The sequence below is a fragment of the Phocoena sinus genome, chromosome 6 (assembly GCF_008692025.1).
Source record: "Phocoena sinus isolate mPhoSin1 chromosome 6, mPhoSin1.pri, whole genome shotgun sequence".
NCBI lineage: Eukaryota > Metazoa > Chordata > Mammalia > Artiodactyla > Phocoenidae > Phocoena > Phocoena sinus.
Genome location: NC_045768.1, coordinates 57,035,767 through 57,049,082, shown reverse-complemented (window position 1 = coordinate 57,049,082; position 13,316 = coordinate 57,035,767). Strand labels below are relative to the sequence as shown.

Sequence of the window (13,316 nt, the reverse complement as noted above, 5' to 3'; positions counted from 1 at the left end):
AAAAAATAAAACAGTACCAAGAGCAAATACTTGAGAAATTACCATAGCTAGCTGTAGCACTTTGTATGTTCTGTGGAAAACACACAAGCTCTGCAGATAAACCTCAGTTTAAGCCCTTGCTTATCACCTACTAGATGTAACCTTGAACAAGTTACTTAACCTGTCCCAGCCTCAGCTTCTTTTATAAAGTAACATACTTTGCAGTATATTGAGAGTAGGTGACAAATCTGTATGATGTGCCAACCTAGCAAGCATATAGTAGGAACAAATGAAATAACTCTCCTTCCACTAAGTATCAACATATGTCCTATGTTAAAACTTATTAAAACTCATAGTATGGTCGGTCTTATTACCATACCATGCTTATTCAGTAAATACATTAGCCATTTAACGTTATATACGTTACCTCCTTTAAAAATTACAATGCAACGTCACTCTTATTTTCCAATTAGGTTCAGAAGTGAAATACACTTGCCCTCAGAAGATACACAGCTAGAAATGGGAGCTAAGTTGATAAAGGTTTCTCTAACTCTGAACATGATTCTCTCATTATACCGTGTTTCTTCAGAGTTACAAATCAAAACACAATACGGTTCCATTTATATAAAGTTCAGAAAGAGGAAAATTAGCGATGCATACATAGGTTAAAGGTTATTAAGAGGTTAAGTATAATAAAAGGTTAAAGCTAATAAAAAGTAAAGATATGACTACCATAGAAGTTTGGGTAGTAGTTACAACTAGGGAGGAGGGAGTTTAATCAAGAGGGGCACATGAGAAGCTCCTGGCGTACTGCTGTTCTATTTCTTAATTTGAGTGGTATTTATGGACACTGACTTCATAATATCTTGTTAAGTTCTACTCTTATTTGTTGTCTATTACATTTCATGATCAACAAGGTTAAATAAAGCAGCACTGCACTATAGACAAAAGACAGGAAATATAAGAAATCCATGATTTTTACTTAGTAATTACTGATAATTTTCCTCTTTATTTGCTACAATAAGCATAGACATGTAAAAAGTTTTAACAGTGCCACACACTTAGCTAAGCCCTAAAAGCTTACTATCATCATGCTAAACAGTTATTATTTAAGCCAGAATGAGTCATTTCAACAGTAAGATCTGATATGAGTCATACAAAGCTTCCACATCTAAAAACCAGAATTAAAACCAATTTAGGCATCAGAGGTCCACCTGGTTTCAGAAAATAAATTACTTCCTAGAGCCAGTGTGATTCAATGTGTTGTATAATGGGAATGGATGGACCCAGCCTCTGCAATCTTCCAGAGACTTTCTAAACGTGATAGTGATATCTGGTTTCTTAAAACGTATGAAAAGCTATCTGAAATTGACCAAATATCGCTCAAAGTTATCAAATAGGGCAAAACAAGACTGATACTGGATAACAACTTCAGATTAAAATTTCATCTTAAAGTTTAAATGTTTATCTATGTCTGTTTTGAGTACACTACTTTGAAAATTCACTTTTTGTGCCTGCTTATCATGCGGTCCAAAAATATTCTTAGGCAAAAGGAAGGGAAAGCCTCCAAATCTGTTTGCTCATCCATAGAGAAAAATCTTTATAAAGCAAAAAATTACATAGGCAAGAATTCATGAAGAGGAAAAAAAAACCTCCCAATTTTTAAATGATTCAGACACAGTTTAATGAAATTTTGACATACTCATTATTCAGAGACTCGCTCTAAGGAAAACAGACAAAATTCAAAGCAAACTCAAAATAAGTCAAAAGTAGAAGCCTCTGAGCATTTTCAGGCTAGCCCAAAAGAATATCTAATATAATTATGAAGGCAGAGGGCAATATCATCTGTTTACTCATTTCTAGTACCCAGTACAAATATACACTAAATATCTAAATATTCAATGAATGGATTATCCAGAAATAAACCCTTCTATATGAAAAAGTCACTAGTCAAAATTTCAAATATCTATGACAATTACCGAGCTTCATCCAAAAAAGCAAGTAAGTTTGTGTTAGTCTCTTCAACTAAAGAGGAAGGTTAAGTGCAGCTTTGACTAAACATATTACTTTACAAATAACAGTAGCCTTTTGAGAGTTCACATGCCAGGTTCCAAGTGTATTTCTAAATGAGGAAAGGGAGACAATGTACTTACTTGCCAAATTTGTCCAACTCAGAAAGTGGCTGAATTGAAATTTGAAACCAAGTCTGACAACAAAGCTCAAGTCCTTAACATCTATGCTATATATTAATATGAAATATGAGATGTTTAAAAAACAAAACCAAGTACTAGAAATAGTTGACCGCCAAAGTGCTAACACTGCAAATAAAAAGCAAAGATCTGCTAAGAGAAGTAGTTTCTCATGATGCTTGTCTGAATTAGTTTGGGGGAGGGGACACAACTGGGTATTGAGAAGTGTGCTAAACAGAGAATTTAAATTGACCGTAACTACTTAACCTTTCTTAATCTCAGATCTGCAGATTCATAAGCTGGTCCTCTCCTATGAAAACAAATTCATACCTACATGGCCCAAAACAAATCAAGTCAAAAGTAGCAGCTTCTAAACTGTTGCCCTTAAAAGTTAAAATGTAATAATGTAAGCTTAATATGGACACAGATGGTTACATAAATATTATAGATACATGGATATACAGGAGTTATTATACATACTGAATGTATTTCCTTGCTCTGTCAGCTGAGGGCCCTAAAAACAAGGACACCCCAGTAGCAAGGAGCACCTAGAGCCCAGATCTTAGTTTCCAATACCATTCTCCAATTAAAGGAACCAAGGCTCCTTGGAGAAATGGTTGACTGCAGGACTGGGGCAGGAAACTTACAAGATGAGCCCGAAAGAAAAGCGCTAGTGCTAGTGCCAGAAAGAAAGCGCTTCAACGAAAATCAAAGGAACCCAAAATAATGGGGGTATATGGAAGGGACACAGGAGAAAAAATATCCATACTGATGTCAATAAATGACTGAGGAAATGAAGAGACAAGTCTCCCGCATAAAAGAATTCCCAATAATTTTTGTAGATAATCTGACTACATGCAGTTTGGGCTGCATATAATGACTTCATCTCAAAAAAAAAAAAAGTATGTAAAGGGGGATGGGGAAAGTAAACTGACAGTGAAGAAATGTGACACACACTACACCTTGGCCGGGTGATTATGGTTCACATCAACAGTAGTAAGTTACTACTGATGTAAAACCTAAATTATAATCACCAGATAGAATGTCGACAGTACAGTGCCCTAGATATGTGATGAAAATAGCACTTCACCTCTGTGCTCTTCCTCCCAAAATATGTAATCCAGTCTAATGATGAGGAAAACAAATGAATCCTAACATGGCAGTTTACAAAATACCTGACCAGTACTCCTCAAAACTGTCAAGATCATCAAATACAAAGCCTGAGAAACTGCCACAGCCAAGAGGAGCTTAAGGAGACGTGACAACTATCTAAGTATAATACTAATGTAAATGTAATATGGTGTCCTAGATGGGATTCTGGAACATAAAAGACATTAGGTACAAGCTAAGGAGATATGGTTCATTAATTATAACAAACGTGCCACACACTAATGTTAGATGTTAACAACAGGGCAAACCAGGTGTGGGATATATGGAAACTCTGTAGTATCTTCCCAATTATGCTGTAAATCTAAAACTGTTCTAAACTAACAAGTTTATTTTTAAAATAACGTGAAAAAATATCAAGTAGAAAGTTTTGGTAACTGAAAGAGTGATGAAATCAATGAGTGACGTAAACAACAATTTGGCAAGTGGGCTTTCAATATTAAAAATTCAATCTGAACTGTGAGCACTACATAAGGCACTAATTTACGTAACTTTTGTGCATATCATGTAAGTTTATTCGCAGACTTTTGTTTTGTTACTATACTTTTTTCTTTTACTAAATGATCATAGTAAGGAAAGCTACTGGTATTTCAACAGCCACTCTTCTGATGGCTCATAATGCTCTAAGGTATCTTCTCAGCTTTCCAGGTATTCCTAAGTAAAGATTGCCTTCTCCAGTATTTACAACACTTTGTTTTCTGCTTATCTGTATCATCTAGCACTTCTAGAAAGATGTTAAACAATAGCATTAAGGGGCTTCTTTGTCTGGCTCCTGTCTTTAATGGGAATGCTTGTGGCTTTTCCCCACCATTAAGCATGATGCTGGGTGTGGTTTAAAATATTCATCTATTCCATCTGTTCCTGTTAACAAGGATTTTTTTAAAATATCAGAAATGAATTCAAATTTTTATTTAGATGAAGAAAACAGATCATTTGTTTTCTTTGGTTTATTAATATGAAATATTAAAATATTTCTTAAAAATGAACTATCCCACTTCCTGACAAACCACAATTAGTCAAGGTATGGTCTTCTAATATAGTTATAATTTTATTTGTAAAACATAACTTAGGTTTTACATCAATATGTAGTGATACTAGTGTGCTTTTTATCATGTTTCAAGTATCAGTATTACACTAAATTTACAGAACAAATGAAAGCTTTCCTTTTTTTTTTACATTTGTGGGTCAATTTAGATATCTTCATGGGTTTAAAGCAATTCATCAGTGTAGCCAGGCCAGGTACTTTGATACAACGCTTTGCCAGTTTTGATTCTTTCCATTTTTATGGATCTGTTTGCATTTTTCCATAGATCTCTATTTGCATTTTCTTAATTCATTTTGTCTACCAATCTTTAATTTTTTGCCTTGAAAATGCTCTGACAATTAAGTTTGGGTCCCAGTTTATCCCAACCAGTAAAAATTAAGAAAAATATAAGGACAGAAAAAGATGGAGCAAAACTGTCAATTATTCCCACAAAATTTACTAGAATTTGAAGAAGTTGCTAGATAACAAAGGTCAATAAATAAATCAATTGCATTTCTACATACCAAACAAACCACAATTTTAAAAGACAACCATTTGTAACTGCATCAAAAACAAAGCTAATAGAAATAAGTCAAAGGTATGTAAACAGAAAAGTAATTGAGAAACATGCCAAAGATCTAAATTAATGGAGACATCTATCATTCATGAATGAAGGACTCAACATTGTAAAGATGTCAATTCTCCAAGCTGATCTACAGATACAATATGCATTGAAGTTCCACCAGCACTTTTATTTCTAGGTAAAAATTCCTAAAGAAATTCTTGAACATGTATACCAGGATACACATAGTTGGTTCAAAACAGCACAGTTTAAAACAGCTAAAACTGGAAACAGCCCAAATACCTATTAATCATGGATTAGATATATGTATTGTGGCATGTTAATAAAATGGAATAACATAATAGTGAAAAATAAAATATCTATATGCAAAAAAGTAAAAGTTCAAATACAGGCAAAACAAAACATTGTTTAGAGATACATACATAAGTAGTTAACACTAAAGAAAAATAAAATGACCAGAGAAGTGAGAACAAGTAGTTTACCTCTTAGGGAAAGAGAGGGAGATGTGTTCTGGTAGGGGCACACAGGAGGCTTTAAAAAGGAACTACTTAACCTTGGTGGAATTACACAGGTGTTTGCTTTATTATTCTCTGGACTGTACATACACATTTTATACATTTGCCTATATATCTTTCACTAGTATTTCAAGATTACTTTTAAAAGTTAAAATATTAACAGCCCAATCTTTACTCTCAAACAGCAATCAATGTTTTCTTGTTCACAACACCCTGAAGAGAACATATCTATATTCTCACAATTAACCAGAAGTCTGAGGAAGACAACATACCTTGTATAGTCCAATGCCAGGATCAATAAGAAAATCATGAGTTGATGTAGACGGCTGACCGGAAGGTCCCACCCTTGGGGTTTTCTTTACTTTAGGTGGACTATTAGAACAGGGTTTGGCCTGTACATCAGTCTGTTTAGATGTGCTAGGAAGGTCAGGGTCTGGACGAACTAGCAGCTGAATTATATCATTCAGTCCAACATCATAATCAAATAAAGTATATCCATTTTCTAACTAGAAAAAAAGGATAGAAAAAGATTAAAATGCTTCTCTCAAAACTCAATCTTTCTACATCCTTAGTTACTCAAATGTCCTAGCTAAATTATTAAAATAAAATACAGAGCACTGAAATTTAGTGACTGTGAAGCCATTCCTATGGCCTCTGATGACAGCATCTTTTCAGGACCTCAATAAATTCTTAAGAATCATTCTATATCAACTATAGGGAAAACTGATAGCCACTGAAACCAAAAATGTTATCACTGCTGCTGTGACCTCATCACCTAGGCAGAAAAACTCTAAACTTCAACAAGTTTTGTATATTTTAATGAATCTACAAGAAAGGTGAATTTTGAAAGTGAACTGTTTTATGACCTTGTGTTCATAAGGACATTTAACCATTTTATCTTTCTGAAGCAGTAATTTTAAAAAATCAAGCAAAAAAAATTCAAGCAGGAATAATTACAATTCTTTCTTATGCTACTCCAACTTGCTCAAAGTTCTCTGTAAAGGCCATCAAGTTGTATTATGAAAAGTATTCCAGGATGACTAGTGAATAAATTATCTTGCAACTTACCCATATTTTGGCAGGGTCTCTATAAAGGACTGAATGGCGTCCACCAGCCCCATCCCCAACCCCTCCCAAATACAGTGAAGTCCTAATCCCAAGTAACTCAGAACGAGACCTTATTTATTTGGAAATAGGATCTTTACAGATGTAATCAAGTTAAAACTAGATGAAAAGGGTGGGCCCTAATCCATTGTGATTGGTGCCCTTATAAAAAGTTTAAATTTGGACAGACACAAGGGGAGAAAATAGCCACATGACTGGAGTGACACATTTACAAGCCAAGAACACCAAGGATTGCTAGCAAACATCAAGAAGCTAAAGGAAGCAAGGAAGGATTCTTCCTTAGAGCCAGAGATGGCATGGCCCTGCTGACAACCTGAGTTCTGGCTTACAGCTTCCAGAACTGCTGGACAATAAATTTGTTGTCTTAACCCACCTAGGGTTTGGTACTTTGTTACGGAAGGCCTAGGAAACTAAGTCTCCATTTTGTTTCTTTATAAAAGTCAGTTGGCCATTTCTCTAAACTCCTTGAAGTTCAGAACTACCATTTCCCCGGAAACATTACCAATTTAATCCCTAGTCATTCTTCCCTCTTTGCATGTAATACCTGTCACCATTCACAGCTCTAACACAATAAAGCCGTATGTGAGAAGTCAACCAAAGAGAAAAGAATGAGAATCTGTCCTTGAATGACAAACTTACTAATGTACTAGGTAAGGTAACTTTAATTCAAGCGGTCCAAGAATACACTTGGCACAATCCTGCACACTACAGGTGTTCACACCGTTAAACAGAACAAGGGATTGAGAAATTCAAATTTTCCAGCGGGGGAATTAAATGAGACATTATCTCACAGATTAGTTAACATGCTTATTTCAAATAAGTCTAAGGAGTCTTCCAAGTCAGTAAGCAGATAAGCCCTTATAGGGACATGATGTTAACATGGCTTATCTGATTAAAAAAACAAGAACTCCTAATCCTGAACTCCTGGGAAAACCTCAAGAAACAAAAAACTACACACTCACACCTTCATTTTGACTTTCTCCAACAGCATCCCCTTCCCTCTCCCCTCACCCCCAAATAAGAACACACCAATTCTGTAACAACTGAAAAAGCGCAACTTTGATTAAACATACAGCTGTTGCACATTATGACAACTACAAAAAAATGTCATGTTCGAAGTAGGGAAAAAACTAACAGCACAGAACATGCAAATTAACTGGTAGGGCATGCCCCAAAATGAAGACAGCTGTTAAGGTGATGAAATAATTGGAAATCCAAAGTATTTCCATAAACACTTTTCCACTGAAATTTGAGGTGTCAGTGAGAGGAACCTTGGGGGCATTCTTATACCCAACCCCTCTGACTAGTTTCTAGGAAGTGATCAGAGTAAATATAAGCTGCTTAAAGTGAGACTTGGTTTGAAAGGAAAAGTAGTATCTTAAGTCACAGTGAAGCGCTAAGCATATGAAGGCATGAAGCCCTGTAATAGAAATTAGGCCCACAATAACAAGTAACCACTTTTCCTCAATTACTCACGCTCGCTAGGATAGCGACTTTTACCCAGATTATATAGTGCTTCCTAATTCATAGGTACCCTCCCAGTTTTCCTGAAACAGTGATTATTATTCACCACACTGAAAGTTCCACAGAGTTAGGCTATTGTGAAGAGTTGCGAAGACTGTTGGAATGTTATTTTAAAAGTACTGGAAATTCCCTGGCAGTCCAGTGCTTAGGAGTCTGAGCTTTCACTGCCGAGGGCCCAAGTTTGATCCCTGGTCAGGGAACCAAGATCTTGCAAGCTGCACAGCTAAAAAAAATAAGAATAAGTACTAAAGTTCTCCCAAATTTAATGAAAGTATAGATTGAAAATTACCTGCACTTAAAGTATGCTGAGTGGGGGAGAAAAGGACTGGATAATTTGGAAATTACAAACACCTATGGGTTTCATGCATTTAACTATAGTTCATCAATGTCTCACAGCAGAAAATGTTTGATAACTGCCATCCTAGAAGATGGGGCTGCAGAATTTACAATATTAGAGAGGCAGGACTAGTCCTAGAATTTTTTCCTTGAATTGGGTTGAAGAAATTCCAGGTAACAGTAAGATGCAAGGGAAAACTAGGAAGCAAACACCAATTGGCAGTGGCTAAGAAGGCAGAGAAGTCATTCCCAAGGGGCTAATGATAAGGGATGCAGGTGGAGGGCATTACACTTTCACAGCATATACACTCCTCCCTCTTCCTCTCCCCCTATTCCCTTCTCTCTCACTCTCACTCTCGCTCCCTCACTCCTTTAAGTAGGCAAACACTTCTACTTTGTACTGCATGTGAAAACTGAGTCCAGGGGCAAAAGGAAACTAACTACTCAGCTTTTCTTCAGTTCTGGTTCATACCCCACATCTACAATCTATTCTAAGAGTCCCTACAGTGATACAGGGAAGGAAAGAGAAGCGGGAAGAGAATCCTTTCGAAGTAGGAAAAGCTCTGGATTCTCAAAAAGATTTATAGATCCACCAATATAACTCTTCCTTAAAAAACCCCCCGGGCTTCCCTGGTGGTGCAGTGGTTGGGAGTCCGGCTGCCGATGCAGGGGACACGGGTTCACGCCCCGGTCCGGGAAGATCCCACATGCCGCGGAGCGGCTAGGCCCGTGAGCCACGGCTGCTGAGCCTGCGCGTCCGGAGCCTGTGCTCCGCGATGGGAGAGGCCACAGCAAGTGAGAGGCCCGCGTACCGCCAAAAATCAAAAAAAAAAAAAAAAAAAACCCCAATCCCCAGGGTGCAAACTCAACTTCCCAGAGAAGAATATCCAAATGAGGTTACCCTACTTTAACTGGAACTTACAGCCCTGAATTGAGGCTCTCCATTCTGACTCTCTAAAGTAGAGAGAATCACATAATTACAGAGCTTCTCAAGCTTCATTTGCATACAGACCACCTGGGGACCTTGTTAAAATACAGATTCTACTTCAGTAGGTCTGGTGTGAGGCTCCCAGGTGAAGCTAATGCTGTTGGTCCTGCTGATCCAGGGACCATACTTTGAACATTAAGAAACTAGTATGAGGCTGACTATCCTTCAACATTCATTTTCAAACTCTGGTGCTCATCAGAGTCTCCCATGGGGTCTTGTTAAATTCAACCACTTGCAATTCTGGGGTGAGCTGAGCATCTATAATAAATATCCACAAGTGATTCTGATGTTTTCCAAGGATTAAAAGTGGCAGACCTAACATACAAAGGTGGGGGTAGGGGAGAGACCACTTACATCATGGACACTGTAAATTTGTTTTTATTTATGACATTTTTCACTATGTGGCAGTAAGGCATCTTGAGGAAGGGGTGGCCTTTATCTAATAAGCACAAAGGCATTTTACAGGATAAGGGCAGCCCTGTGACACCAATCCAATAGTAGGACACACTACCCTGTCCAAGGACTGTGGACACCAAAGAGGAAAGGAGAATAGAGATAATAATCACTGCCATGGCTACCTGTCAGCTCATAAGGAACAAATACAGCTTCAGCAATGTCTTCCTTCTGTCTCCAACTAAGTACAGCACCCAAGGTCCATTCCTAATTCCTACTGGTTTATCCCTATAGTGAAATCAAAGTAGGGAGTTATCAACTGTCCTGGGCTAGGAGGTACATAATGTTGTTATCCTCAAGTTTTTCCCTGAACCTGGAATAGCCTCCTGGTTTCCTGAAAATGTACCCTGTTGCCTTGAATTTATCCCAATCCCTACCTTCTCCTAAAGACAGCCAGGTGCACATTTTCTTTTTATCATATTTGATAATTAGACTGTAAGGGGTGTCGCCCAGGAATACATTTTCACGCTTCATTTCTATCTCTGGTGAAGTCACCAAAGTATCCCAGGAATTCATGTACTATTGTTCCTAGCTAGAAAATAAAATTCAATAAACTTGATTACATGCTTTTCACTTTTGACCGAAAGATAAAAAGGTGTCAGCCACTGGAGGCACAGCAATATAAAGCTACATAGTTTTTAATACACATACATTTATTTCTAAAGCAAAGTTTACAACTAAATTGAACAGCTGTTTTTACAAGTCTAACACTAGAAGATCAATATAAAACTGGCTACTAACACATATCAAAGATGCTATCGTTTACTTGAAAACAAAAAAAACCCTGGCTCTTTCTCAGAGTGTAATCTTGTTACTCTGAAATTTCTGGGCAGGTTTCAAAGGGTAACTAGGAAGGGGAGAAAAATATTCCTATCAAACCCTTTGGCTGTAGGAAAACGGCTACTTCTACCAAATCAAAGAGAGTTACACTTACTTCAAACCACAGGATTGGAGCCAAACTATGATCTACCAACTGGAGGATGCCAACTTCTTTAGTGGATTAACGTTTTTGTTTTTGTTTTTTAAAAAAGGCAATAAAATAGGATGGGTCTGGGTCTCTAGGTACAGGCCATGCGAGTAGGAAAAATCTTCTTCAATGGACCAGACCAAGGCTAAACTGTTCAACTACCAGCGACGCCCACAGACACCCTCACCGCCAAAAAAACACTTTCAGCCTTTAAGTATGTACCGCTGGCTATGCTCCAATTGCTGTGTTAAAAGCTTGAGTGAGGGGTCTAATTAAAGGTGAAAAATAAGAGCAAGACGAATCTTTTACACTGCTTTTCACTCTGCGAACAACCCCCTTGGCAAACACTGGGCAGTTTAAACCTGTCCCGGGTTACATCAACAGCTTCTTCAGCCCAGGTCTCTAATCTGCCCCACAACAGATTCGATTCTAGGAAAACAGGTGAGGGAAAGGAGTGCCAGAAGTTCTGTAAACACTTCGAATCTTCAGTATATATAAATCCCTTCCACAGTAAGGAGGCAGACTTCGGGTCTTGAGCCCCAGAGGGAGCAATGTATGTTTCCCCTCCTATTTGGGAGCCGGGAGCCCGGCAGAGATACGGAAGCGATACGAGCCGTGAGCCGGGTCAGCGCGGCCGGGAGCGGGGGCCTCCGACCCTCCCCACCCGCACTTCGGCATGGCCGCCAGAGCCCGCTGCCCTCCCCGCCCTGCAGGGACCCCGGACCCCACCAAGCGCGGGAAGCGAGGGAACCCAGGCGCTCTAGGGGGCTGTGCCTGCGGCTGCTGACCCGCTTGGTAAGGGCGGTGAGGTCTCGGCGCTCGGGGCGCCCCCGCCGAGCGCACCTGCAACGGGGCCGGCCAGGACCCCGCTAGGCCCCGTAGGCGGGCGCAGGGCCGCACTCTGAGTCTCGCGGGTTGCCCACCCGAAGTGGAGCTAAGTGCGCTCTGCGTGCGCCGTGCACCAAGCACTCCGGCCCGCCCAGCCCACGCAACCCCGTGGCGCCCCGCTGTCCTTGCTCCGGCTTCCAGAGGGGTGCGGTGGGCGCGCCTCACCTGTTTGCCCCGGTAGAAGAGGCGCTGGCACTCGGGCCGCACGTCGAACAGCGCCCACACCCGTTCGCGCAGCTCCTCAATTGTGGCTTTCCGAGACACGTCCTCAATGGTGCGCGTCTGGGAGCCGTCGATGGTGCGAACCTGGATCCACATCTCGGCGCCGGGAGAAGGGGCCGGCTTCGCTTTGTCTCCCCCTGCGCTCCGGGGGCCGCGCCCCGCCCGGCCCGCGCCGCTTCCCCGGCTGCTCTGGCTTTCCGCGGCTGGCGGGCGAGCGCGCGCACAAGCGAGGAAGACCGACCAGACGCCGGGCCCGACAGGCGGCGGCGAATACTAGACCGCGAGCCCACCTAAGAGAGCTGAGGAGGGAAGGAAACCGGAACCAGTCGGAAGCGCGGCTGCTTTTACAGCCCCCGCCTCACAAATGGGAAACAGCCTTGTCTGCACCGCGCGGAGTGTTTACTTATAGAGCTCTAGCTCCCACATGGAGGTCACGGCGCCAACCCGATTCTCGCGAGATCTACGCCGGGCTCCGCCTTAAAGAGGAAGCGACCAGGGAAGTGGCTATAGACATGAGGGAACTAAAATGGGCGGGTGCGGGGAGGGCGGGGCGGAGGGGCGGGGCCGCCGAGAGCCGTTACTTGCGCGTCAGCGTGCACCTGGGCCCTGGACACGCCCTCTAGTCTTCGGGTGTCTGGCGGTTACAAGGCCGCCCACATGGGTTGCACCTTTGGTCCCGGTTTCGCGACCCAGGGCGCGAGCGACTCCTCAGGCTTAGCCGATTCGGTTCTGTGGTCTCAAAAACACACCAAAGATGAGAAACTCTGACGTGCACTTGTATGATCATGAAAAGCGGTGTGCGTGCGCGCGGGCGCGGCCTAAATTTGTGAGAAAGCACGTAAGGAAATGAACCCGCTTCACCGCGCTCCGCCAGACACCGCCAGCCACGCGGCCTGGTGGGGCCGGCCACCCAGGAAAGGCCTTGGGGACCCTTCTGCTTAGCGAACTCGTTTCCCGCCGGCCCGAATGCTGCCTTCGCGCGGAAACCAGCTTCCTGGAGTTTCCCGCCGCTGGGCCGAGGTGGCGGCCTTAGGCCTGCAAGCTGCGGGGCCGGCTGGGATCGCCCTCTACGGGCCCGCTGCGCTCACAACCGGACCTCGGGCCACGGAGGCGTTGGTGCCGCCGCCCGGAGGGCCTCTCGCGGTTTCCGTTTGTGGACCTTCCGGGTTAGTGAGCATTTGGCCTAAGGGGTTGCGGGGTCATGCAAAACGCTTTTAAAGGATGCAAAATTACACACCTCCGAAAAGGACTTCCGGAGAGCCTACCAGGAATAAATTCTCCGAAATAGGCCCAAGCAGGGTTACCTAACACACCTAACAGTGGGCTTATTTCAAATAAGAAGGGAGAGAGCATATG

General features: G+C 41.5%; 1 protein-coding gene across 10 annotated transcripts in view; it reads right to left on the bottom strand.

Moving 5' to 3' along the window:
• The window catches only part of UHRF2 (ubiquitin like with PHD and ring finger domains 2), a 75,606-nt gene extending 63,198 nt beyond the window's left edge, over nucleotides 1-12,408 (bottom strand). For 3 of the 10 annotated variants that reach the window (XR_004350362.1, XR_004350361.1, XM_032634826.1), the window contains exons 1-2: nucleotides 11,904-12,404; nucleotides 5,730-5,963 (exon numbers count right to left, since the gene is read on the bottom strand). Coding sequence is in view for 3 of the 10 variants with exons in the window: in XM_032634826.1 (XP_032490717.1) it covers nucleotides 5,730-5,963; nucleotides 11,904-12,056 (387 nt within the window). In the remaining 7 variants the exon portion in view is untranslated. Of the gene's footprint in view, nucleotides 1-5,729; nucleotides 5,964-11,903 lie in introns of all 10 variants that reach the window. The other 7 variants (XR_004350359.1, XR_004350358.1, XR_004350360.1 and 4 more) reach the window with 5 other exon arrangements.
• Nucleotides 12,409-13,316: the final 908 nt, after the last annotated feature.